The 24,287-nt window shown below is 53.3% G+C and overlaps 14 protein-coding genes across 14 annotated transcripts; 6 read left to right on the top strand and 8 right to left on the bottom strand.

Moving 5' to 3' along the window:
- Positions 1-26: 26 nt before the first annotated feature.
- KL928_003210 (uncharacterized protein) lies at positions 27-902 on the top strand (the record flags this gene model as incomplete). Its single annotated transcript, XM_043203773.1, has 1 exon — positions 27-902. The coding sequence occupies one exon, from the start codon at positions 27-29 to the stop codon at positions 900-902; it is 876 nt and encodes a 291-aa protein (XP_043059463.1).
- A 1-nt stretch (position 903) lies between these two features.
- Positions 904-3,150, bottom strand: KL928_003209 (uncharacterized protein; the record flags this gene model as incomplete). Its single annotated transcript, XM_043203771.1, has 1 exon — positions 904-3,150. The coding sequence occupies one exon, from the start codon at positions 3,148-3,150 to the stop codon at positions 904-906; it is 2,247 nt and encodes a 748-aa protein (XP_043059462.1).
- A 90-nt stretch (positions 3,151-3,240) lies between these two features.
- On the top strand, positions 3,241-6,912 carry KL928_003208 (uncharacterized protein; the record flags this gene model as incomplete). Its single annotated transcript, XM_043203770.1, has 1 exon — positions 3,241-6,912. The coding sequence occupies one exon, from the start codon at positions 3,241-3,243 to the stop codon at positions 6,910-6,912; it is 3,672 nt and encodes a 1,223-aa protein (XP_043059461.1).
- An 8-nt stretch (positions 6,913-6,920) lies between these two features.
- Positions 6,921-7,970, bottom strand: KL928_003207 (uncharacterized protein; the record flags this gene model as incomplete). The annotated part of the gene is made up of 1 exon (XM_043203769.1): positions 6,921-7,970. The coding sequence occupies one exon, from the start codon at positions 7,968-7,970 to the stop codon at positions 6,921-6,923; it is 1,050 nt and encodes a 349-aa protein (XP_043059460.1).
- A 107-nt stretch (positions 7,971-8,077) lies between these two features.
- Positions 8,078-9,475, top strand: KL928_003206 (uncharacterized protein; the record flags this gene model as incomplete). Its single annotated transcript, XM_043203768.1, has 1 exon — positions 8,078-9,475. The coding sequence occupies one exon, from the start codon at positions 8,078-8,080 to the stop codon at positions 9,473-9,475; it is 1,398 nt and encodes a 465-aa protein (XP_043059459.1).
- Positions 9,476-9,509: 34 nt separating this feature from the next.
- On the bottom strand, positions 9,510-10,160 carry KL928_003205 (uncharacterized protein; the record flags this gene model as incomplete). Its single annotated transcript, XM_043203767.1, has 1 exon — positions 9,510-10,160. The coding sequence occupies one exon, from the start codon at positions 10,158-10,160 to the stop codon at positions 9,510-9,512; it is 651 nt and encodes a 216-aa protein (XP_043059458.1).
- Positions 10,161-10,991: 831 nt separating this feature from the next.
- KL928_003204 (uncharacterized protein) lies at positions 10,992-12,980 on the bottom strand (the record flags this gene model as incomplete). The annotated part of the gene is made up of 1 exon (XM_043203766.1): positions 10,992-12,980. The coding sequence occupies one exon, from the start codon at positions 12,978-12,980 to the stop codon at positions 10,992-10,994; it is 1,989 nt and encodes a 662-aa protein (XP_043059457.1).
- A 91-nt stretch (positions 12,981-13,071) lies between these two features.
- On the top strand, positions 13,072-14,910 carry KL928_003203 (uncharacterized protein; the record flags this gene model as incomplete). The annotated part of the gene is made up of 1 exon (XM_043203765.1): positions 13,072-14,910. The coding sequence occupies one exon, from the start codon at positions 13,072-13,074 to the stop codon at positions 14,908-14,910; it is 1,839 nt and encodes a 612-aa protein (XP_043059456.1).
- Positions 14,911-14,920: 10 nt separating this feature from the next.
- KL928_003202 (uncharacterized protein) lies at positions 14,921-15,661 on the bottom strand (the record flags this gene model as incomplete). Its single annotated transcript, XM_043203764.1, has 1 exon — positions 14,921-15,661. The coding sequence occupies one exon, from the start codon at positions 15,659-15,661 to the stop codon at positions 14,921-14,923; it is 741 nt and encodes a 246-aa protein (XP_043059455.1).
- Positions 15,662-15,794: 133 nt separating this feature from the next.
- KL928_003201 (uncharacterized protein) lies at positions 15,795-16,403 on the bottom strand (the record flags this gene model as incomplete). The annotated part of the gene is made up of 1 exon (XM_043203763.1): positions 15,795-16,403. The coding sequence occupies one exon, from the start codon at positions 16,401-16,403 to the stop codon at positions 15,795-15,797; it is 609 nt and encodes a 202-aa protein (XP_043059454.1).
- Positions 16,404-16,674: 271 nt separating this feature from the next.
- Positions 16,675-18,030, top strand: KL928_003200 (uncharacterized protein; the record flags this gene model as incomplete). The annotated part of the gene is made up of 1 exon (XM_043203762.1): positions 16,675-18,030. The coding sequence occupies one exon, from the start codon at positions 16,675-16,677 to the stop codon at positions 18,028-18,030; it is 1,356 nt and encodes a 451-aa protein (XP_043059453.1).
- A 364-nt stretch (positions 18,031-18,394) lies between these two features.
- KL928_003199 (uncharacterized protein) lies at positions 18,395-21,166 on the bottom strand (the record flags this gene model as incomplete). The annotated part of the gene is made up of 1 exon (XM_043203759.1): positions 18,395-21,166. The coding sequence occupies one exon, from the start codon at positions 21,164-21,166 to the stop codon at positions 18,395-18,397; it is 2,772 nt and encodes a 923-aa protein (XP_043059452.1).
- A 121-nt stretch (positions 21,167-21,287) lies between these two features.
- Positions 21,288-22,622, bottom strand: KL928_003198 (uncharacterized protein; the record flags this gene model as incomplete). The annotated part of the gene is made up of 1 exon (XM_043203758.1): positions 21,288-22,622. One exon carries the CDS (start codon positions 22,620-22,622, stop codon positions 21,288-21,290), a length of 1,335 nt encoding a protein of 444 aa, XP_043059451.1.
- A 306-nt stretch (positions 22,623-22,928) lies between these two features.
- KL928_003197 (uncharacterized protein) lies at positions 22,929-24,260 on the top strand (the record flags this gene model as incomplete). The annotated part of the gene is made up of 1 exon (XM_043203757.1): positions 22,929-24,260. The coding sequence occupies one exon, from the start codon at positions 22,929-22,931 to the stop codon at positions 24,258-24,260; it is 1,332 nt and encodes a 443-aa protein (XP_043059450.1).
- Positions 24,261-24,287: the final 27 nt, after the last annotated feature.

Here is a 24,287-nt window from a genome sequence, read left to right as displayed (position 1 = left end):
CACATTTTTCCACCAATAGCTTCTGCATGGGTATATCCGCTCCAATCAAACAGGTTCTGGCAAAGTTCCCGCTGGTGGTGTACCCGTCTCAAAACACGGACGTGGAGATGCCGGCGACCAAGCTCGCGTTTCGAAACAGCCGCGAGTCGCACAATACGTTCAACCTAGGAGTGTACAATGTGGTGCCTCTGTCTTTTGACAACAACGTGGCTGCGTCGCTCGACCCGGTTTGTTTCTACTGCATGCTGCTCCTGGCGTACAAACAAGGCTACAAATTGCCGCAGCTGGATAATAACGGCTCGGGGAACTGTATTTCCGTGCTGACCTACCACAGCGCCGTGGACGGACAGCTTCCGATTCTTGTGGAGGATGAGGACGACAGAAAAGAACGCAAACTGCGCAGAAAGATCCGCTCTGCGGCCACGATCGAGAAATTCAATCTATCAACGGTGTCGAACCCAAAAGAACTCATGTATATACAATTGGTCGATACTAGACTATACGACTACTTCACGGCCAAAGTGCTGCAGATTTCGGCAACGTCCATCTACAGCCAGTCCAGCACGCCCTTCAATTCGGCCCTGGGTCACCTCGTGAGACGAAACAACTTTTATCTGCGCAACCCGGCCATCTCTGCCCAATACACAGACTCAGTTCATCTGCCTCTCAAATACACTGCCAAAGCCATACAGAACGAGCATGACCGTTGCAACCGCGAGGGAAAACAGCTTCTCGAGTGGCTGGAGACACTGCTCGAGGACGAGCTGTTTTTCGACAAACCTGGCGTGCTGGACTTCAAGCTGGCCGCGTATATCTATGCTCTGATGAATATCGAGGACGTTGAGCTTGAGTACCCGAAACTGAAGGCCCATTGCCGCAGAATTATAGCAGGCGTGATATAGATCATTTCCACGGGTTGTCGTCGTCGTCGGCCTCCCACGTCTTGTACGCAATCGAAGTCGGCACCGTGAGCTCCTTGAATAAGTCTGTACCTGGGTTTTCCAGCTCCGAGCCTCTTCTTTCCTGGTTGTCGTGGTCGGTGTACTTGTCATAGAGGTCTTCGAGGTCGTCAATGACCTGAATCGGCAGGATCGGCTGGTGGAGCCGGATTTTCTTCTGGTCGGAGCCGTATTGGTGCAGCAACTCGAGCTGGCGCGGAAGCACCAGGGGAAACACCTGGCCTGGGTTCAGAAACAGCTTGTCGGAGCCAGCGTAGTACGCCTTTTGACGGCCGGCCGTGGAGTTCTGCTTCAAGTGCGTCTTCAGGTTCTTGGGGAACTTCTGCTCTGTGATCTCGTATCTATATTGCTTGACAACGTGCAGCAACTGTTCGGAGGTTACCACGTCGAACCTGTTCATAATGCTTTTCAACAAGTCCAGATCCTCTGCCGTGAGCCCGCTCATCACCTGCAACCACTCCAGCAGTTCGACGAGCGGAAGAAAATGGTGCTGGCCAATTTTGTACAGCGAGTTGTAGTAGAAAGTCCCGTCCATTGGGTCCTGCCTGTTGTTGTGGAACCGTGCGACGTTGGTGAGTTTCGTCTCGATTCCAACAATGCTCTCTGGATAGCTGTCGTCGCTGAAGTCTAGAGTTTCTGCCCGATACGGGACCAGATTGTTGGCTCTGAGCCAGTCCTGGATGTATGACATATTGAGTCTGATCTGCAGCGCCTTGACACGCGTGTTGTACTTCTTGTTGGCCAGAACTCGGTTGAAAACAGAGCTTCCGAGCCAGTACAGCACGGCAGCAAAGCACTGCTGTTTGTACACGTCGTTCACGTGATGAAGCTCTAGAACGTAGACCAGCGCTCCCAAAGTCTGTATGATTTTCAGCGGCGACGGTTTCATCTGCTGCTCCAACGACGGAGGATACAGCATCTCGAGGATCTCGTCGTAGGTGGATTTTAGAGCCACTTTCTGTTTGAACACTCTCCATTGCGCCTTGTACACGGTTTCAAGGTCTGGAACACTCGAGTAGTCCAGGACGCACGGCTCCAGCAGCGGCTCCAGCTTGGCGTCCATCACGAACGCCAGCTGGAAAATCAGCGACTGCACAGTGGAAATCAGGTCCTGGAGCGTCTTGGGGCTTTTTGCGAGGAACGGGCACGCGGTGTCTCTTTGGAAAAAATACTGGAGATGGTTCAGGCACGAGATCCAGTAGCCAAGCAGAACGATGTCTGTTTGGGGCCCCGAAGACGGCTGGACAACGCCGCTCTTGGTGTTGGTGACACTTCTGACTCTCGTAAAAAACAGGTCCACAAACGACTCGGCCAGCTCCATGCTGTCCACCTTCCCGCTGATGTACCGGACCGACTGGAAGACCACTGCGGCAGGATAGATGGCCTTGTGCTGGTACTTTGCGTGCAGCGAGAAAATGTAGTCTATGGTGGCAGAAATGCTCTCGTCGCTGACTCTGACGAACTGGCGAGGCATCAGGTGGCCGAAGTCAAAGCTGTCCGTATAGAACGAGTCGTCCAGGACGCTGGCGTCGTCGTCGTCGACGAATTTCGAGCCCGAGTACAAGTCTGTCGGTTTCGCGTTGTCGTTCTCTATACGCAGCGCCTGGACGCGGCTCTCGAACTGCTCATCGGTCGGGAGCAGCGGGTCCTTTTTGTAGAAGCTGCTGTCGTTCGACTGGGGCGCTGTCTTGTCCAGATAATTGTGCACCTTGTAGTAGTTGTAAATTTCAGACTCCGGCTTGAGCATATCGAGCGCGTTTTGATGCGACCGCTCGCTCCGCAAGTACGGGTCTGCGTCGTTGGCAAGCAACACCTCGACGATCTTGATATTCTCCAGATACGTCGCCCACATCAGAGGGGTCCACCGAAGCAAAGAGTCGCTTTTGTTCACGTCCACCACCGACACCAGGGCAGAGACGCACTCGACCGAGCCAAAACAGATGGCGTATATCAGCGGGCTCAGGCCATTGAGGTCGATGTTGTTGAGCTGCGCCAGCTTAGCGGCGTCGGCAGACGAGATAAACTGCGTCAGCTGGATGTGGTCGTTGGTGGTGCACCCGAGACACAGCTTGGCAAACCAGTCCGAGCCTGCGGCCAGTTCGAGCGCTTTTTTTGCCGCCTGGACCTTGGCCCAATTGGCGTCTGTCGACAGCACAGAAGAAAGAGACGCTTTCCACGGGTCCAGCGACATAGAGATGGCTCAATTTTTATTCTATATTTTGTCCTGCGTGGAGGGAGGCGGTGTACAAAATAAATATTTCATTTAATTACCATATCTCTCATGCCAGCACGGTTCAACTTTGACCAGCGGTTGCGGTCGCGAGTAGCCAGAAACGGCGGCAGCACGACGGCAGGACGCGAATTGGAGCCCCTGGAACGGTCGCGGTCCCCGTCGCCATATGGAAGCCCCTCCGATCGCGACGCTATACAGCTGATCACCCTAAAAAAGATCACGGCCCGGCTGTTTGAGAACCTCCAGCAGCTGGAACAACAGGGCGAGCCGGTGTGTCTGGCGGTCTGCGCTAAATACATTGGCTTTGGAACGGCCAAGGGCCACGTGCTGGTGTTCAGCTACGACCAGTCTCTCGAGGCCGCCTTCTTCACGGGAGTGCCCATTACGGCGATCTCGTTTTCGCTGGACTCCAGCTCGCTGGCCGTGGGCCACAGAACGGGCCGGGTGAGCACCTACGAGCTCTCGAACCAGGACAAGCCGTCCCACAGCTTTGACTCGCTGAACTGCCCGATATCCACGCTTTCGTTTGTCGGGAAACGCCATTCGGCTCTTCTGAGCACCACGGACGACGGGAGGCTTGTGTACCACCACGCCACACGCACGCTGTTTGGATTCAGCTGCAGTTCGCGAACGCTGGCCGAGAATATTCTCGCTTCCTCACAGCTGCTGATCGGCCCCGTGGCCTATCCTACAGACACCATGGGCGTTCTCGCGTTGATGACGCCCTCTGGACTGACGGTTCTATCAACAGACCCCGTACTGCAGACCCATTTTCGAGTGGGAAAACCCAAAATTCTCGCCGAGACCGACACGTTCGGCTGCGCCCAGTGGTTTCCTGCTACCAAAGAGTCTCCTGCCCTAGCGTATTCGTGGGGCAACGTGCTGACCTTGATAGACGTTGTGGCGGACAAAATCGTCGACGAGCGCAAAAGCGAGTCGGTTCTGCTGCGGTACGAGAACAAACGCAGATACCCGTGCCAGGAGCCCATAGTCGCCATACACTGGCTGAACTCCAAGGTTCTTGTGGTCCTGACGGTTTCACAGCGCCTCTTCTGTCTTTCGCGCGAAAACCTACAGGTTCTCACCGAGCAGGACGTGATGAACAAGCACGTGAAGCATCGGCTGGCAAATTCGCAGCATCGCAGCTTTGCAGCTACCAGCGCAGTTTTTCGAGGAAAACTATTCATTTTGGGAAAATACCAGACGTTTCTGGGCTCTCCGCGCAACTGGGCAGACGAGCTGTTTGAGCTGCTACAATCGGGACAGTACATCAGCGCGCTGGAGACGGCACGTGTTCAGTACGATGGACAATGCGATCTGGTTTTGATTGGGTTGCCAAAAGACGACGACGAGCGTCATCAGAAAATGCGCCATCACATCATACAGATGCTCGACGCGTCTGCGAAATACATCTTCACCGACCAGTCGGTTCTTGCGATGGAGCCTCTCGCACGCAAAGACGTTCTTGCTCAGTTCCTAGCCACTGCATTTAGAGTCTGTGTCAGTCTCAAACCGGACCCGGCCGTTTACGAGCAGCTGTTCGACACATACGTGGCCAATGGCCTGGAGGATGTCTACTTTGGCATTCTGGAGAAGTTTATCCGCAAAGAAGAGATAACAGTCCTGCCTCCTGTCGTGCTGCGCAAAATGGTGGCTCGTTATGTCTATGACGGCAGAGGCCATATTTTGGAAGAATTGGTTTGTTTTTTGGACTTGAAACAGCTGGATATTGACCTCGCCATTACTCTGTGTCGCGAAAACCATCTGAACGACTCGCTAGCATACATCTGGAACACCATGCTAGAAGATTATATCACACCGCTTATGGACGCTTTGAAAGCTCTGAAAAAACATAGCCACGAGCCAGCCTACTACGAAGCAGACTACGTCTACGCATACATATCGTACATTTTGACAGGAAGACAGTATCCTACTGAGAAGCCGATCAACTACAGAACGAGCGAGAGTGCAAAAAAAAATATTTACTATGTGCTTTTCAGCGGAGCAGCCGTTTCGTGGCCTCGCGGCGCTCCTAAATTCCACATCGTCGACGACGAAAACATAGTCGACGAGCCTGCGTTCCCGTACCTTTTTCTGCTGCTGAAACACGATGGAGCTCTATTTTTCCGGTGTCTGAACGAGGTTTTCGAGGACACTTTTCTCAACGACAACGAAGTTTTTGGTTTCTCGAGCAACTCCGACACTTACGAGCTGAAAGTGAGCCGTCAGTACATACTGGATGTCCTGATGGGCATATTTGGCGAGAACGAGTTAGGCAAGGAGTACAAAACGTATCTGGCTATCTTCATTGCCCGGAACTATCCCAAATACATGCAATTCATTCGGCTCTCCAATTCTCTGCTGGATTCAATAATCCGCGATCTCTGTGCGTATCCCGTTTCTGAACTGAAAGAGGACTGCGAACTGAGTCTGCAGAGCCTGCTTTCTGTGCACAAGCCCAGCACGTCCTTGGTGCCGTTGTTGGAGTCTGCCGGTTTTTACAACGCACTTGTGAGCATCTATCAATCTGAACAGCGTGCGCTCAAGCTGCTGGAGCTCTGGATCGAGCAGAAAAACCGGCCAGAGGCCACGGAGATCATAGAGCGCTGTTTCAAACTCGTCAGGGAAAACCCTGGCGAAAGGCTCGACGTGGAGCAGTTTCTAGAACGCCATTTTGCGGACTTCTGCACAGATCCCGCTGCTGTGGCTCCAATTTTCTCCGAGCACTGTCAGAAGCTCAACTCCAGGGCCCTCGAGCTGGACCAGCCGCGCAAATACAAGTATCTGAAAGCAGTGTTTGATCTTCGCTCCCAGAGGGGACTCGAGGTGTCTCCCGAGATGGAACTCGCCTACGCGGAGTGTCTGCTTCAGTACGAGCCAGCCAGTCTCAGACAATTCGTGCTTGGTTGCAAGATGAACGAGAAATTGATGCATTTTCTGAAAAAAAACCAACAGTTCGAGACGGTTGTTGAAATTCACCGCAGAGCAAACGAAACAGAACAGGCCGTCGAGGACGTCATCGAGGCCTTGATCCATTGTGCCACGCACCTAAAAAACACAGACAACAGCGACATTCTTTGGAGATATCTCTATCTTGGCTTTGACGTGATAAAGGGATCCCAGCTCACTCGAGACCCGTCGCAGGACCTGCAGCCAGACGAGAAACTGTATCTGCGGCTTGTGGAGACGGCAGTTGGATTTTTTGTGGCGGCCGAGGGGCCGTTATTGGACAGTTTCAAACGACTGGTCCAGGACGCATTCACTACGCTAATCAACATCAAAAGAGACCACTCAGACTCGTTTTCCCGCATCTTCAACACGTTTCTGACGCGCTCGTCGGCCCAGCTCACGACGCTACAGGAGGTGCGCCCTGTGCTGGACGAGATATTCCAGGCCTACTCTCACCAGGAGGTGATTTACGAGATTATCTTGCGGCTGGTGAATAACGACATTTTCCAGGAACTGATGGTGCTACAGGCGAAAAGAGAAACCGGCTGGTCGCTCGCCAACCTGGAGTGCGAGGTGTGCGGCAAGCCGATCTGGGGGTCCAAGGTGAGCACCCAGGTGTTTGATGCGTGGCAGGAGTGCCGTATGCAGGGCGTCGTGCGCGCGTCGATCGACGCAGACATCATGGTGTTCCAATGTCGTCACGGTTATCATACAAGATGTCTACATAACATGGGCGTGGAGAAGGAGTGTATACTGTGTAGAGACAAATAGAATTGCGCTTATGCTTTGGTCTCGTCCATCCAGTCCAGCGTGTACTTGATGCCGTCGGCAAGACTGACCTTGGGCCTGTAGCCAAGCAGCTCCTTGGCCTTGGATATATTGTGGTATCTGTTGGCACAGGCCATTTTGACACGGAACGGCGTGAGACCGGGCTCCTTGCCAATCAGGCCGCACACGAGCTCCGACACATAGCCAATGGCAATGGCCACCGGCCGGCTCAAAACAATATTTTTCTTGTCGATGTGGCCGTCGGCCTTCCACACGGTTCTGGCGAGCGTCCAGAAATACGTCGGGGCGTCGTTCGTCACGAAAAACGTCTCGCCGCCCACAACGGCCGCAGACTCCGGGTCCAGCAATTTTTGCGCCGCCAAAACGTGTGCGTCGGCAACGTTGCCGGCGTAGCTCCAGTCAAACAGGTTGTTGTTGTCGCCGACCTGGAACTTGGTCTGGCCCCTGCGCAGCACCTGGCGTAGACCAGGGACGAGCTGGCGGTCGCCCGGTCCAAAGATGCCCGCCGGCCGCAGACAAACGGTGTAGAAGTGTTCTTCTGGCGAATTGGCCTCCATCACCAGTTTCTCGGCAATGGCTTTCGTTTCGTTGTAGCCGTCCATTGGGACCTCCGGAATCGGCCATCTCTCGTCCGCGTTGTAGATATCGTGTCCGTCGAAGATCACGCCGGCCGACGAGGTGTACACCAGGGCAGGCACCTTTTTCTGCTTGGCGCAGTGGAGCAGGTTGGCAGTGCCACGCACGTTGACCTTTTCGTACACCTCTTGGGCGAGGCCGTGCATTGGGGACGCCGAGTGCACAATGACTTGTGGCTGGAACCGGTCGATAGCGTCCTTGACGTCCTTTTCGGAGGTCAGGTCTCCCACAAACACGTCGATCTGGGCCGGGTCGAAGGTGAAGTACTGGGAGATTTTTTCGGGCAGCGGCCGCACGTCGAACACGTGGATCTGAGGCCTGTTTTCAAGCTGCCAGAACTGCTCGATCAAATGCAGTCCCAAAAACCCTGCTCCTCCCACCAAAAGCACAGAATCAAATGCCATCGTATAAAATAAAATAACGAGAGAAATGATTTTTTTTTTCGACGCGACGGTGACCAACTAGGCAATGTGCACTTTTTCCGCGTTGCACCTGAAAATCTTTTTATTTAATGACCGAAAAACCAGCTGAGACAAGACTTTGGGGCGGCCGTTTCACAGGCGCGACCGACCCGCTCATGGACCTTTACAATGCGTCGCTGCCGTACGACCAGAAGATGTATGCGGCCGACCTCGAGGGGACCAGAGTGTACACCCAGGGACTGCACAAATTAGGTCTTTTGACGTCCGAGGAGCTGTCTGAAATCCACCGGGGACTGAGCCAGATCCACCAGGAGTGGGCGGACGGCAAGTTTGTTAAGAAGCCCGGCGACGAGGACATTCACACGGCCAACGAGCGCCGGCTCGGCGAGATCATTGGCCGGAACATTGCCGGCAAGGTGCACACAGGCCGGTCCAGGAACGACCAGGTGGCCACCGACATGCGTATCTACGTCAGAGAAGAGCTGAAGAAGCTGGCTGTGCTGCTCAAGTCGCTGATAGAGGTCATGGTGGCGCGTGCCGAGAAGGAGATCGACGTGCTGATGCCGGGCTACACCCATCTGCAGAAAGCGCAGCCAATCAGATGGGCGCACTGGGTCAGCATGTATGCGACCTACTTCACCGAGGACTACAAGCGGTTGCAGCAGCTGATCGAGAGAGTGAACGTTTCGCCGCTCGGCTCGGGCGCTCTGGCTGGCCATCCGTACGGCATCGACAGAGAGTTTCTGGCCGCGGGACTGGGATTTTCGGGCGTCATTGGCAACTCGCTCGTGGCCGTCAGCGACAGGGACTTTGTTGTGGAGACGATGTTCTGGTCGTCGCTGTTCATGAACCACATTTCCAGGTTCAGCGAGGACCTGATTATTTATTCCAGCGGAGAGTTTGGTTTTGTTAAGCTTGCGGACGCGTACTCCACGGGCTCGTCCCTGATGCCGCAGAAAAAGAACCCGGACTCGCTGGAGCTGCTGCGCGGAAAGTCTGGCCGTGTTTTTGGCTCGCTGGCCGGCTTTATGATGTCGATCAAGTCGATTCCGTCCACCTACAACAAAGACATGCAGGAGGACAAGGAGCCGCTGTTTGACAGTCTGCGCACCGTGGAGCACTCGGTTCTGATTGCGACGGGCGTGGTGTCGACGCTCAGCATCGACGCAGCCAAGATGAAGGCTGCTCTGTCGATGGACATGCTGGCTACCGACCTGGCAGACTATCTCGTCAGAAAGGGCGTTCCGTTCAGAGAAACACACCACATTTCGGGCGAGTGTGTGCGCAAGGCCGAGGAGGAGCAGCTGAGCGGCATCGACAAGCTGACCTTGGCGCAGTTCCAGCAGATCGACCCACGGTTCGAGGAAAACGTCTTCGAGACGTTCGACTTCGAGGCCAGCGTCGAGAGAAGAACGGCCACCGGCGGCACTGCCAAGAGCGCCGTGCTCAAGCAGCTGGCTCAGCTCAAACAGACACTCAACAACTAAATAGGGGTATCAATTAGCTAGTGCTCTACGGTATTTAGTCGCTATGGTGTTCCACCTGGTCCAGGTCAATCAGCTCCCGCGGCAGGTCGACGTACTTGGGCCGTGCTCCAAAACTGAAACTCTCCATCCGCGACTTCTCCTCCTTCAGCAGCGGCGAGCAGAGACACTCGTCCGTCATGACGGGCTCTGCTCTGGGCGAAGACTGCACAGAGCTGAGCGGCGATCTCAGCGAGCTGGAAGAGCGTCCAAGGACGCTCGCAAGGTCGTCCTGGATGGCCGCACCTGTGCGGCTCAGCGATCTGCGGTGCTGTCTGGGCGAGGCGGGACTGGAGGACTCCGAAACGGACGACGGCCGTTGCAGCGACTGGTGTCTCTGGTGCGGTTTGAGCGAGAGCTCGCTAAAAGAGCTGGCCAGCAGAACGGTGCGCGGCTGCTCGTACTTGTCGTACTTGAGCTTCTTGCGGCTGCCGGCGGGCTGGAGCGGCGACACGGCGGCGTGCCACAGGTTTCTTCCGTCGCTCTCGTTGTCGGACTCCTGGATGGTCGGGGTCTGAGGAGTACTTAAATAATTAGAGCTTCTGCGAGACTTTTGCGGCGAATCTTGCGGCTTTGGGAAGGAGTAGCTGTCCATGGCGCGTTGGCATTCTTCCCAGTCGTATGCTTCTGTGGCTAAAGCTGAATACATGCTTATTTGACACCCCTGGCGAACGCTGGGCGTTTTATATATGCTCAGCAGGAAGCCACGGAACCTGCAGTATATAGCGTGCATTTTAAGCGAGACACTGTCAACGCACCTTTGCATCCACCTTCCAACTTGAAGGAGAATGCGGTAATTTCCACGCATCTGACACAGCTGGCTCGTTTGTGGGTGCGCGAGACAGGATTGTTGCTGTCGAGCGAAAAAGCAAAGTGTCAAATGGCTATTGTAGCCTACAGATACGACCTGCAGCAGCATGTTTCTGTTCTTGCTAAAAACAAGCGAATATGCACGAGAACACGATAGCGAGATTCCTTGCAGCGGTGCCAGCTACTAAAATGACGGGAGTGCACGGGGAACAGCACAGATAAACAGCACACGGTGCCAAGTCGTTCTTGCAACAATACACAGCTTCCACGGGGGCTCGCACTACAATCCCCTCTGATTCGCAGAAAAGCTTTTGCTCTCGGCGTAACTCCTGTAGATAAGCATACACCAGTTACCACGTATCTGCGGCTTCTTCAGACGGCAGAAAGAGTGTGCAGTAGCAAGTCTGGCGATTCGACACAGATACTGCAAAGCAGCTCCGATATCAGAAATGAGGGTATGGTCTCGTCATGATTTTGAGTACATCCGATTGGTGCACAGCATCTCATTGTCATCATACAAATCGCCAGCACTTCCAACTGCACTTTCTTCGCCAGAAGAAAGCGTATTCGGTAGTAACTTAACTAGTATTTAAAAAATTTTCCGGCCTTTATTTCGAGGTCGTGCGCCGCCCACACAGACCCGGGAGCCATTTAATCTAGAACGCAGCTGCTACTGCTTCTTTGACGGCCACAGCTGCGTGAGCAGAAATCCAACCACGTCGCGGTCGTCAAAGTACTGGATGTGCGACCCCACCGCGTTGAACAGGTCGATGTCGAAGTAGCCCTGCGGCAGCGAGTAGTCCACACGTCCCGTGCGGTTCAGCCCTTCCAGCAGCTTCTTGACGTTATCGGGGATTTCTTTTTGCTCGGTAGGCTTCAGAATCTTATCCTGCTTCTCGCCGAGTTGGGCAACATCGCCCAGTCCTGCAAAATTGATAGCACGACGCAAGTACTCGTTGTTGATCAGGTTGTTTGGCAGTTCGGCAAGAGACTGGATCTGCGAGTTGAGGCTGTCGTCCTCAAAAGAAATAGTTTTGGGCTTGACGCCTGCAAGCAAAGAGTGCACGAGGGGCTCGACTCTGTATGCCACCGGGTCCGTGGGGTAGAATATATTGTAGTAGTTGCCGACTTTCGGAGAGCTCACGTTTTCGTGGTTTGCGCTATCGCGGGCCCGGATATTGTGGCCCTGGATAAGCTTGAACACGCCGTTCGGCGAGCCGAGTCCAAAGAAGTTCTCCACTGGGAACTTGAGGTGCTTTTCAGGGTCGATGTACTCAGGAGAGTCTGGCTGGGAGCACAGAATGTCCAGACAGATGGCAGAGCCTAGCGAGTGACCAAGCAGGGATATCTTGCCATCGAACTGCGGATGGCGCTCCACATACTTGTCGTAGATGGCATTGGCGTATTTGACGACGCTGGACAGAATCTGCTGCTTGAAACGGGGCTCGTAAAAAAGCAAAATGTCCATAACCACGTCTGCTGCTAGATGCCGCAGTGGTGTGATTGCATCGATATTGATCTGGTTCAGCGTGGGCAGCCGCGCATGTCCGTCCGGCTCGTATTCGTCGAACACCTTATCTAGCGAGAAGTCCACGTCGGACCGCCAGATGATCGGCAGCACCTGCACCTTGCAGTTGCTAAGTTTTCCGTCATTTTTGTGCCGCGCAATTTCATCTTCAGAGTAGGCCATCTTCACGTATTTGGGATTATGGGTGAAGAGCTGCTTGAACTGTCTTCTCATGTTGTTGCAGTCGTGGGCGAAGTTGATCGACGTGAACCGGTAGCTCAGCGTTTGCCCGATGCCGTGGATGCACAAGATCAGATGGTCCACCTCTCGGTCGCCGGAATTGGCTATGAAATTCGGGTTCGTGTAATCTGCCTCCATGTCTTTCTGGAACCGCTCGTTGCTGGCCTGGCCCGTCCAGCTCTTCATCCACGACGTCAGCAGGTCTTTCTCTTCGTCCATCTTTTCCTCAGAGCCCTCCTCTGTTTTCTTCGCCTCAGCTTTCTCGTACCCCCTAGTGACCGTGTCTGCGCCCAGGACCTGCTGTGCCGGCAGCTTGTAGAAGTTTTTGATCTGGAGCTTGCCGACTTTCGAGTCTTTGGAGATCATGAACGCCGTTTTGTGGTCCTTGAACACGGCGATCTTGTCCTCTTTCTCGAAATCGGTCGCCTCTTCGAACGGCCACTTCTTCCCTTCTTGCTCGTACAAACTCACCTCCGACACGATTGCCGCCGTCACGGGCTCGTCGGAAGCCCGGGGCTCGTTGAACGGGCCCAGTTCCGTGTACTTCTGCTCCAACTGGTCCGCAATTGGCGCCGGAAGCGGCATATTGTCTAGGAACCAGAGTCCTCTGCGTATCTCGTAAGCAGGACCCTCCCAATAGGCCGGCCGCATGATCATCTTCTCCAGGTTGCAGTCGAACAATTGGTCCTCATTCACCGCCACCTCCTTAGAACTTCCACCGTTTTTCCAGGCACGGAATGCTGCCTCCAGATTATCAGAGTCGGTCCTAGCAAACGGGATGAATTTCTTGGGCCGTACGGTTTGCTTGTAATTGAAACCTCTGGGCTTGGAAACAGGGACATCTGTGGCATAGAACCAGCGAATGGCAGACGACGGGGTCGAATACCGTCGTATAGTGAAGAAGAATTTCATTTGGCTGCGACAGATCTGGAGAAGGATAGAAAGAATATTTCAGGGCATTTATTTAGCTATCACATATTTGTATATTTTATTTTATTCACTTATGTTTAATCCTTTGCAATTTCAGCGACGACGGCGGGCTTCCGAGGACGATGAGAGCAGCGAGGACGAACGGCCTGGTCTGGGGAAGCCGAATAGTATCACCGACGAACAGCCTCTGACGGACGTGGACAAGCAGTATGGTATCGGTGCCTCGTTGCTGCGTCAGATGGGTTACGTCGAGGGAAAAGGACTTGGAAAGGCCGAACAGGGAATTGTGGCCCCCATAGAGACCAAGATGCGTCCGCGCGGACTGGGTATTGGCGGGATCGATGAGAAATCGTCGGACACAGACTCGTCTGACGACGAGCCGATGTCAGAGGTGGCGTTTGAAAGCACTCTGCCGTCTCTTTACGCGCTGATCGAGCAGTTTGAGCAGCTGGGCACTCCTGTGCCCTTGAAAATCAAGGAAATCTGCGACAATGGCTCTGAAACGGTTGATATACGAGCGGCGTTGGCAGACATGCTCAGACAGCTCAAGGACGTCCAGGCCAAGATAGATCTTGCCCAGCACGAGCTGGAGCAACAGCGAAGGATAGAGACGGCCTCTAGAGAGCGCCGTTTGGCGCTGCAGCGAGTTTTGGACGGAAAGCATGAGATGATCGAGGACGACGGTGACAGGGAAATGGCAGCCAAGATGCTGATGGCCAAGCTGGAGCCCCAAGTCCGCGCGCTGATGGACTCGTGGGATCCTACCGATCTTGATTCAAACGTTCCAGACCGGCTGCTCGATTACAAGGACGAATACTCTCTGTTTGAGTCTGATCACGACAATGCCTACCAGGCTCTCGTCAGTCGGCTATGGGAGAAGAAGGCTGGCGATTTTTTTGCCACCAAATGGTCTGTTTGGCAGCCAAATCTTGGAATTGCATTGATTGAGGATTTTCAGGAACTTGTGTCTGAAGAGGCTGTTGCACGAGTGTACGAGAACGTACTGCTGCCAAAATTCAGGGACGAAATAGGCCACTGGAAAATGGGAGAACCAGGGCCCGAAACATGGCTGACAGACTGGCTGAACGTGATGGATGAACGGGTGGTTGACCAGGTGGTGGCAGACATTTTCCAGAAATACGCAGACTGGATACTTGTTGGATGGAACATTGAGGAACAGCAGCTTCCGGCAAAGAGAGTTCATCTGAGTCTGTGGCTTGATCTGTACGGAGACGAGCAGACCAGACAAAAGATGGAGTCCTCCGTGATTAAGAGGTGTGTTCAGGAACTGAGGAAGAGCAAGCTCCAGAACGCCGATGTTGTGCAATTTGTCGCTCTTCTTCGTGCGAATGGGGTTCGGTACGACAAGATCGACTATCTGCTTGAGAACGAGGCTGTTCTCTCGTGGACCGACAAGTTTTATTCCCTTTCAGATGCCAGAGACCAGTACCACTATGTTTTCGACTCACTGGTGCGACTGTACGCACGGCTACTTTCTTGCTACCATTTTCCGCGACTGCAAACATACCTCGTTCTGGCGCTCGACCACCTCAACTTCAAATACCAAACCTCCCTACAGCAGCTCCAGATGACTGTCCCGCCGATGCACCGCTTTATCTCTCAGCGAGAGCCCTCAATATCCAAACTGGTGGAGGCTACCGAAAACCTCAGTCTCAAGCCGCAAAAAAAAATTAACGTCACTCTCAAACAGCTGCTCGATGATTACTGTCAGGAGCACGACCTTTTCGTCCTGCCCGAGTCGACTCTGATGGCAGGAAAGGCCATGTATCGCGTCACCCGAAACATGAAGAGCGGTCTTCTGATCTATCTGGACGACGACGTCGTATGGGCCAAGACCGGAACAGACTTCGAGCCCGTCGCATTCAACGAGTTGGAACATTATGTACATTAATATTTACAGTCTATTTACCCTCCAAAGTCTCTTCGATCACCATGGCAGGCACCTCTGTAGCGCTCTCGACAGCGTCGGCAACCTTGTGCGACAGGTCGGCTGCCTGTGGCGACTGGACCAAAGCATCGGTCTTCTCAGCGATTTGGCCCACTGATTCCTCTGTTTTCTCAGCCACCTTCGTTGCCACGTCGGAAACAGTCTCAGAAACGGTCTCGACGGCCTCCGCGACGGCAACTTCCGCTTTTTCCGCGGCTTCCTGGGCCTCTGGAACCTGGCCGTACTCGTCATCCTCTCTCAGCTCCTCAGCATACACCTCTGGATACTTCTTGAAACACTCCTGCATTCCCTTGAACTTCTCAATGCAATCGATGCCCTTAGGCTCCTCCTTGGAGTAGACAAAGCACGAAAAAGCGGCCTTGAACTCCTCTCCACAAGGGCCGTGGGCCATGCCTCCGAGACACGGACAGTCCCAGTTGATTTCGCCCGTTTCTGGGTCGTAGGCTCCCTTCTCGTCGTCATGCTCGGTCGTCTCGACCGGCTTCTCGGCCTTCTCGGCCAGCTTTTCCTTGTCGATGGGCGACTCCATCGAAATCGGAGAGGCAAAAGTGTACGTGATCAATCCCGCCAAACCGAGCGCGAGAACGGCGCCGCCCGGGGCAGCAGCGGAAAACTGCCGTCTCGAGAAGGTGGACGACCGTCTCGCGAGAATCCGCGAGCCTCTAAGTGCAGTGCGCGACAACAGGGAATACATGCTGATTACTAAGTAAATTTTTCTTTAGTTCCATTAGTTAGACAATGGTTATGAGCGAGCGCAGCGCGGCAAGACCAGGACAGACACCGCCGCAACGCTGTCCACAACAGCGACGATTACAGGGCGAGCGGCGTCAGACAATCACGCAGCAGCTGTTGGTCTTCTTGGCCTGTTTGTAGAAGGTGCGCGAGCTTGCCGTGAGGGCCTCGGACTTGTCCACGAGCGAGTCCAGCTGTTCGCCTCTCTGGAGCACCGACTCGATGCTCTTCTGGAGCACAATCTTGGTCTCGTCCAGCTCCTGCTGCACCTTCATGATCGCGTCGGCCTCGGTCGGGTTCTGGTATTTCGTCAGGTACGGCTCCAGGTTGTCGAAAGCGAGGTCGGGCGTTTTTTCTGCAACGGTGGCCCATTGGTTTGGAGGATGGATGGAAATGTACTCGTCGAGGATCTTGTTGAGGAGCGTGTATGCTGGCCTGATGGGATAGTCTTTGTCGGATATTATGACGCCCGAAATGCCCTCTGCCCTGGTGTAAACATGGCCGATGTAGTTGCCTTCTTCCACAGACTGTCTCTGGCCAGGTGTTGTTCTTTCGGCGATCGTTTCAGCAAAAAAAGTCATGAACTGGCCGACCGAAGAGCGCTGGAAGAACGAGAACGAGGACAGGTCCTTGGCCTCGGCGAGTTCCAGCGTCTTGGCGCCGTTTTTGCCTGGTCTGACGACTCCTAGGTAGAAGAGATGCATAGGGGAGATGGATTGCTTTGGTGGGGGGTGTAAAAAAAAGATAGCGCACGCTGAGCAGGCGTGACAAAATGATGCGGCGGAGTCTGCGCGGGCTGCGGCCGCGCGGGCTTGCACAGGCCTCTGGAGAGCTCCAGCAGGTGCCTTGTGTCTGTGTTTGACGGCACAGACTCCATTCCCGCCAGTCGCCAGCTCCTGTACGCTCCTCCGCCACGAGCCAAAGCTTACCCGGCCAAGCACATAAAGTTTTTTTCCCACCTCAAAATTACACCCAATGTCCGAAGACTGGAAAGCAAACCTCAATCTCCCGAAAAAGGACGGCCGGCCGCAGACAGACGACGTGCTCGCCACCAAGGGCAACACGTTCGAGTCTTTCCATCTCAAACGAGAACTTCTCATGGGCATATTCGAGGCAGGCTTCGAAAAACCGTCGCCCATCCAGGAAGAAGCCATTCCGGTGGCATTAATGGGCAGAGACATTCTCGCTAGAGCGAAAAACGGCACAGGAAAAACGGCAGCCTTTGTGATTCCAACGCTGGAGAAGCTGAAACCGAAGGTGAACAAAATACAGGCGCTGATTCTCGTCCCTACTAGAGAATTGGCTCTTCAAACGTCTCAGGTCGTCAAGACTCTGGGGGCCCATCTGGGCATCCAGGTCATGGTCACTACTGGAGGAACCTCGCTTAGAGACGATATCATGAGACTCCACGAGCCAGTGCACGTTCTGGTGGGTACTCCAGGAAGAGTGCTGGATCTGGCATCTAGAAAACTGGCCGAATTCGACGAATGTCGCATGTTTGTGATGGACGAAGCCGACAAGATGTTATCGCGCGAGTTTAAAAACATTATCGAACAGATCCTCAAGTTCTTCCCCCAGTCCTCGTCCGGAAAGGGCAACGGCTACCAGTCGCTGCTGTTCAGCGCCACGTTTCCTCTCGCCGTTAAATCTTTTATGGACCAGCACCTCTACAAGCCTTACGAGATTAATTTGATGGACGAACTTACCTTGAAAGGTATCACCCAGTATTATGCCTTTGTCGAGGAAAAACAGAAACTGCACTGTTTGAACACTCTCTTTTCCAAACTGCAAATCAACCAGTCGATCATTTTCTGCAACTCCACCAATAGAGTCGAGCTGCTCTCCAAGAAAATCACCGAACTCGACTACTCTTGCTACTACTCCCACGCCAAGATGCCTCAGGCCGCCAGAAACAAGGTCTTCCACGAGTTCAGACAAGGAAAAGTCAGAAACTTGGTTTGTTCTGACTTGCTTACCAGAGGTATCGATATTCAGGCAGTCAATGTGGTGGTGAACTTTGACTTCCCAAAGACCGCTGAAACCTATTTGCACAGAATCGGTAGATCCGGAAGATTTGGCCATTTCGGTATCGCAATCAACCTCATCAACTGGAACGATAGATTCAATTTGTACAAGATTGAACAAGAACTGGGAACCGAAATCAAGCCTATTCCTGCTGAGATCGACAAATCTCTGTACGTTGTTGGCCAGCCAGAAAGTATTCCAAGACCTTTCAAACTGGATCAACTTCCTAATGGAAACGAGCGCAACCACAACAGATACAACGGCCAGCCAACTCAACCTCAGACCCAAAAGCACGTTGAGTACTAGTGGAAGTTGAAACTATCAAAAAAATCAAAAAAAAAACCAAAAAAAAAGTAAGAAAATATCAAAAAACCATTATAGATCACCGAGAAAGTATCCAAGCGGTACCAAGCGAATTGTGACATAGCATGAAAAGATACCACGCTCACGACTTAAGTTCTAGGATTATCTTTTCGCTTATTTATCAGCCAGAAAGCTTTTTAGCTTCATGTGGTGTGCTACGACTTTCATGACCGTTTGTGCTTTACTTTTTCGCTCTTCATTTCGACACACTTGTACTTTACCGGCTGTTGGTTGTCGCTTTAACCAGCAGCATTACTACATTCATAGTTTTTTTTTTAATTTTTTTTTTTTCACTATAGCCATTACTTTAGTTTTCCACCTCCATGTAGTCAGGGTTCTTCTTCAATATCACAACTCCTTCAAGGAAGTTTGTGAGGGGAATGTATTCATCGTTTTCCAGCTCAGCCCTTTCTCCAAATCCTAGAAGAACAGGAGTAGAGTGTGTCACCCATCCAGTTATGGTCTTTGGCTTTCCAGCCTGTCCGACAACATCCACTGCCTGGCCTACTCTAACGTTCACTTTCAAAGGCTTGAGCTCTTCGTCGACAGTCACAAGCATGCGTGGTTTGATGGCTGGCGTCAAATAGTATAACAGACTCGAATGCTGGTCCAGAATGAAGGATGTTGGGTCTAAAAGGGCAATGCTAACGGTCAAAAGCGAAGCAAGAGAGACTTTGGACAAGATCTGTCTGTCTGTGTTGAAAGGAGACAACGTGAATGTTCCCTTACCCAGATGCACCAAACCCTGTGAAATACGCGTCATGAACAAGGCGTTCTGATCGTTCACGTAGTACGAAGCCAACTGCCTCAAAAGCTGGGCTAATCTAGCATTGTTGGTTCCTGCACCAACCAAACCCATACCGAAAATGGCATTGTAGGCAACATCCAGATCCTGGTCATGCGAATATCTCGAAAGCGTGTCAAACACTTTCATTTGCGCATTGGACGAGGACACCAGTCCCATGGCCAAAGGAACAGCTCTCTTGATGAGCGGAGTACCATAGTGCATCAAGTGTCCGAAATGACGCAGTGACATCTCCTGGCCAATTTCTTCTCCCATAGATATCAAGGCAAGTCCCAAAACTGCGTACCCTTGGTAGGATTCATCCTCTTGAGCTTCAGAGCTTTCCTCCTCGCTGGTTTCTTTCTTCTCTTTATTACTGTCCTCGCCTTCAGTCTTTTCCTTCTCTTCCTCGTCCTCGTCGTCGTCCTTCTCATCCTTTGGTTTCACTGTGCACATTTGCAGCAAAGATTGAATTTGCAAGACATTACCGGTTCCGGCATAAGAGCATATATTCACCAGAACCTTCAAAGTTCTGGCAATTGGATGGTCAATGGCATCGATCGTCTCAAGAACATCATCCACCTGGTCGTATTTGCCCATGTATAGCAATCCGAGACCAAGAGACATGAAACGGATCCATTTAGAGGTCAGATCAGATGTCTCCTTCTCCAGCAAGGTTTGCAGAATGGTGGACGTGATGTCACCGTTGCAAGTTCCAACGAAAACGTGACCTAGTGCAAGAGCAGAGAGTGCTTGAATCTCAACAGAAACTGATGGCTCAGACACAAGAGGCAAGAGCAGGTTCATCACCTCATCGTTCTCACTGCCTGCAAAGGCAATGCCAATTCCCGTGATGGCAGAAATGATCATCTTGGAGTCGATGTTCGAATCGCTGCTGATGTAATCCTGCAACAGCAAAAGTGTCGGGTCCACCTCATCGTGGACGCTGGTGGTCGAAATACCCATTCCCAGCAATGCGCCTGCTCTGACTTCGCTCTGTTCAGAGTACAAGTATTTGTCAAGAGTTTGAAGACCCTCATTTGCGTCCCATAGATTGATCAACCCCAATGAGGCAGTGGTCAGAAGCATTCCTTCGCCTTTAGTCCTGTAAATCCATTTTTCGTCGCTGATAAGCTTTTCTGATCCGTAACCGGCGTTAACAAATGCGTTCACAAACGCAGCAGCCAAGTTCTGCTTTGCGCTCTCTAATCTGGAAGAATGGCCAAAAAGTGAGTTCTCAAGGTGAGTTTTGTAGATATCGTCTGGAACTTTCGGTTTCAGCAAGTTCAGCTCACTGACAAGGTATTTGAAGTACTCGCTCAGCTTGACGTTCGAGATGCATTCCTGCACGGCCTCGTTGTCGACCTTGAAGCAAGAATTCTGTCTCGCCAGCATAAACCCAAGCTGTTTCTGCACCAGCTCGTCGCTGGTGGCCTCAAAAACAGATTTGATCAAGGACTCATCTCCAAGTCTGATAGCCAGGCTCAGTGCTTGTGGAAGTTTGTCATTAGCCAAGTAGATGCTGAAGGCGGTGTTGAGGAAGGCGAGGTCGTCTGGAGGAGCGAGCAACGGCACGCAGGAAACCATGTACAAACACACTCTGTTGTATGTGTTCTTGTCGACAAACTGCGAGAGCTTTTCTATTTCTTCGATTTCAAGCAGGAGATCCACCGCTTCAGCCTCTGCATTGTGTTTGAGGAAGTAAGGCACAATTTCCAAGCTCAGCTTGATCAATTGTTCCGTGTGAGTGTCTTCTCTGTTGACTCCGTTCTCCAGATTCTCCTGGTACTCCTCGCCGATTTCCAGAGAAAGGTGTCTCAGATACTCGTGTCCCCATTCAGATATGGTCGAGTCGATGTTGCTGAGTAGTCTGTACTTTAGACACTCCCTCTTGAAATTCTCGCCGTCCTTTTCGCTGTAGGTCATTCCCAACACAGAGAGAATGTCTGCGAGCTGCGATTTCAGCTTCGGGTCGGTCCAGTTGCTGTGGATCGCTGTCAATGTGGGATAATGAGGTCTGAGAAATTTGAGCGGTTTAGGCACTGCCGTCATCGAGGACGTGGAGTCTCTGATGAAACTTTTCAGGTTGTCCAGCGCAGGGGCATACAGGTCTTTGTTTGGCTCGGAAAGACGCTCGACAAGCATCTCCAGCTCGGACTTGAACTGGAGATCCTCCTCGCTCAGCTCCTCCTCGGCCTTCTTGCTGTCGGCCTTGCTTTTTTGCTCCTCCTTAGCAGGCTCCTTGCCCTGCTCAATGGACGCTCTTCTGGTTTCTTGTTCTTTTGCAGGTGCCATGAAGAAAACAAGTGTGTTTACGAGAGTGGCAAAATCCACGAGTCGAAAAAGTTTGAGGTGCTAGGGCCTACTGACACGCAAAGTCGATTTGGCAGAAAAAATTCCAGGGTGGTAGTATACATTAGTTGTTGCACAAGAGATCATTGATCAGCCAATTGAGCTCGTCGGGACGGCCGATGTTCGGGTCGCTCAGCTGCAAGTTCGGCTGCGTGAGTGCTGCGGCGGAGGACGGCGGGATTTGCTTGCCGTTCTGTGTGTCTGGCGTGTCTGCTTTATTCTGCTTTTCTGCTCCGTTCGAGGCCTGTTCTCCAGGACGCAGCGGCGACACGGCCAGCATCGAAGCTGGCGCCGTGATGGTGGACGACGACGACGCGGGCGGCGGCTGCGGCTCTGTCTTCTTCGGCTTCAGCACGAACGAGATCTTGGACAGCTTCTGTCCCGGCCCGCGTTGCAAATACTGTCGCTGCTGCTCCAGCAGGGCCACGTCGTCCTCGTTCTTCAACTGGTTGCTGCTGAGAGCAAACAGCGGGCCGCTGGGCTCCACCAGATGCGGAGCCGTCTCCAGAGTGTCGTACATGTCCTCGATGGTCATGGTGACAGGGCCTCTGGAGTCGTGCTGCGTTTTTTTCTGGCGAATGCGCACCATGTCCAGCGCGCGCTCGATCAGCCGCTTCAAATGGTACTCCAGGCCGACCGACAGCACGTCCGGCACGCTGTCGCCCACAGGGCCCACTAAGCCATGCTCCCGCGCGATTCCCAGAACACGTGACCGCAGATGTGTCTTATCGGGCAACTCGTACGTTTCGGAGCACAGCGGTGTCTGGATGCCGTCCAGGACGTCCTGGGCCCACTGGCTGGTGTTGCCCTGGACGGCAGACTCGTTGTTGGTGACGATGGGCACGCGCGGCACTATCGCCTGTCTGGTGAGCGCGATCGTGGAGTTTATCATGCCGCGCTTGCCAGCCTCGCGCTTGATGCCCTTGAGCCGGCGTCGCTCTCTGATCGGCAGCGAGAGAATGTCTTTTTTCAGCAGCTCGTACTGTGACGACTTGGTGCCTGCTTTTCGTTTTTTCGAGAGCTGCTGGTTGCCAAAACCCGTCGAGAGCGTTCCGTCGAGCGGCTCGTCTCTCAGCGAGTTGGCCAGGTTTGTGAGCAGAAGCTGGTTGTGCAGCCTGTAGGTGGATTTATCCAGGATTTTGTCGAGCTCCTCCATCAGCTCGCGACGCGAGAGCTTGCCGACAAGAAACATCGACACGGCGACCTGGTAGGTGTCCCAGTTCTTGCCCAGTTTCTTCTGGAACTCAACGACAAGGTTGTCGATCTCGATCCGTCTGGAGGAGCCATTTTTCGTTCTGGGCAGCAGCGAGCCGTTGGCTGCGTGTGCTGCCGAGGCCGTGGACGACGCCGTGGATGCGGAGCCCGCCTGTGGGGGCGGAGACATGGCTGTGACGGCCATACTGGACTGGCACAGAGACTAGCGGAAAACGGGTGGATTTCGATGGCTAAAAATCGGCCGGTGCGGGGAAAATGCTCGTTCTGATGGGGCGGCTCGGATCGCGTGCGCAGAGAAACGAGTCTGCAAGGTTCGAACGGCGCAGAGTGTCTCCCCTGAAGTGTCTCTGTAAACCTATTTTTCTTCAACTTTTCGTGGTATGCCAAGATAAAGCGCGTGTCACTAAGAGGTAAGAAATCGAGGAGATATTTTTAGTATCTAAATTGGGACCTTGTTTGAGTATATAAGCATCGCCCGAATCCGAGTTTTATGGCGGCGTCTTCCAACACGATGGACCAGTATCACGTATTCAGGGTGTTCCAGCAGAACTTCGTTGTGGACCGCCGATTCCAGCTGATCAAGGGACTGGGACAGGGAGCCTACGGCATCGTGTGCTCGGCCAAGTATATCGAGGCCGGCGACGAGGGGGGCCATGTGGCCATCAAGAAGGTGACCAACATCTTCAGCAAGAAGATCCTGTGCAAAAGAGCGCTGCGAGAGATCAAGCTCTTGCGCCATTTCAGGGGCCACAAGAACATCACCTGCTTGTACGACCTCGACATAGTGCCGGATCCCAACGGCAACTTCAACGAGATCTATCTGTACGAGGAGCTCATGGAGTGCGACATGCACCAGATCATCCGCTCCAACCAGCCGCTGACCGACTCGCACTACCAGTCGTTTGTCTACCAGATCCTGTGCGGGCTCAAATATATCCACTCGGCAGACGTGCTCCACAGGGACCTCAAGCCGGGCAATCTGCTGGTCAACGCGGACTGCGAGCTCAAGATCTGCGACTTTGGGCTTGCAAGAGGCTACTCGAACGACCCGGAGAAGAACCAGGGCTTCCTGACCGAGTACGTGGCCACGAGGTGGTACCGTGCTCCCGAGATTATCTTGAGCTTCCAGGGCTACACCAAGGCCATCGACATGTGGTCGGTGGGGTGCATACTGGCGGAACTGCTAGGCGGCTCCACCATTTTCAAGGGCAAGGACTACGTTGACCAGCTGAACGAGATCCTGAAGGTGCTAGGCACCCCCAACGAGCACACCATGCAGAGCATCAAGTCGTCCAGAGCACAGGCGTACGTGCGGTCGCTGCCGTACATGCCCAAGGTGCCGTTCGAGAACTTCTTCCCGCACGCGAACCCGCTGGCGATCGACCTGCTCAACCGCATGCTGACGCTCAACCCAGAGGACAGAATCACCGTGGAGGACGCGCTGCAACACCCGTATCTGGAGGTGTGGCACGACCCGAACGACGAGCCGGTGTGCGCGACCAAGTTCGACTTCTCGTTCGAGGAAACAGACGACATTAATGAGATGAAGCAGATGATCATCGAGGAGACCCGCTCGTTCAGAGAGTACGTGAGAAGACCGCTCGAGGAGCAGACGATAGTGAGCGAGCAGTACGGCGGCGCGACGGGCGCCTACGAGATGGACCAGCCGCAGCAGCAGCCGCAGCTGAAGACGCCGTTCGAGGGCCAGGTGGCCGACTACGAGCTGCCCCCAAAACCGCAGGAAATGCTCTACGACGACAACATCGACCTCGAAAGAGAGTTGGCGTACGGGCTGGACGGCTACAACTTCCAGTACCAGTGAATATTCGTTCCTATAGTACACTATACA

The sequence above is a fragment of the Ogataea angusta genome (assembly GCF_019207475.1).
Source record: "Ogataea angusta isolate 61-244 chromosome Unknown 61-244_NODE_6_length_652341_cov_89.526226, whole genome shotgun sequence".
Lineage (NCBI taxonomy): Eukaryota > Fungi > Ascomycota > Pichiomycetes > Pichiales > Pichiaceae > Ogataea > Ogataea angusta.
Note: the sequence above shows the minus strand (reverse complement) of the source record. Positions and strands in the feature narration are given on the sequence as shown.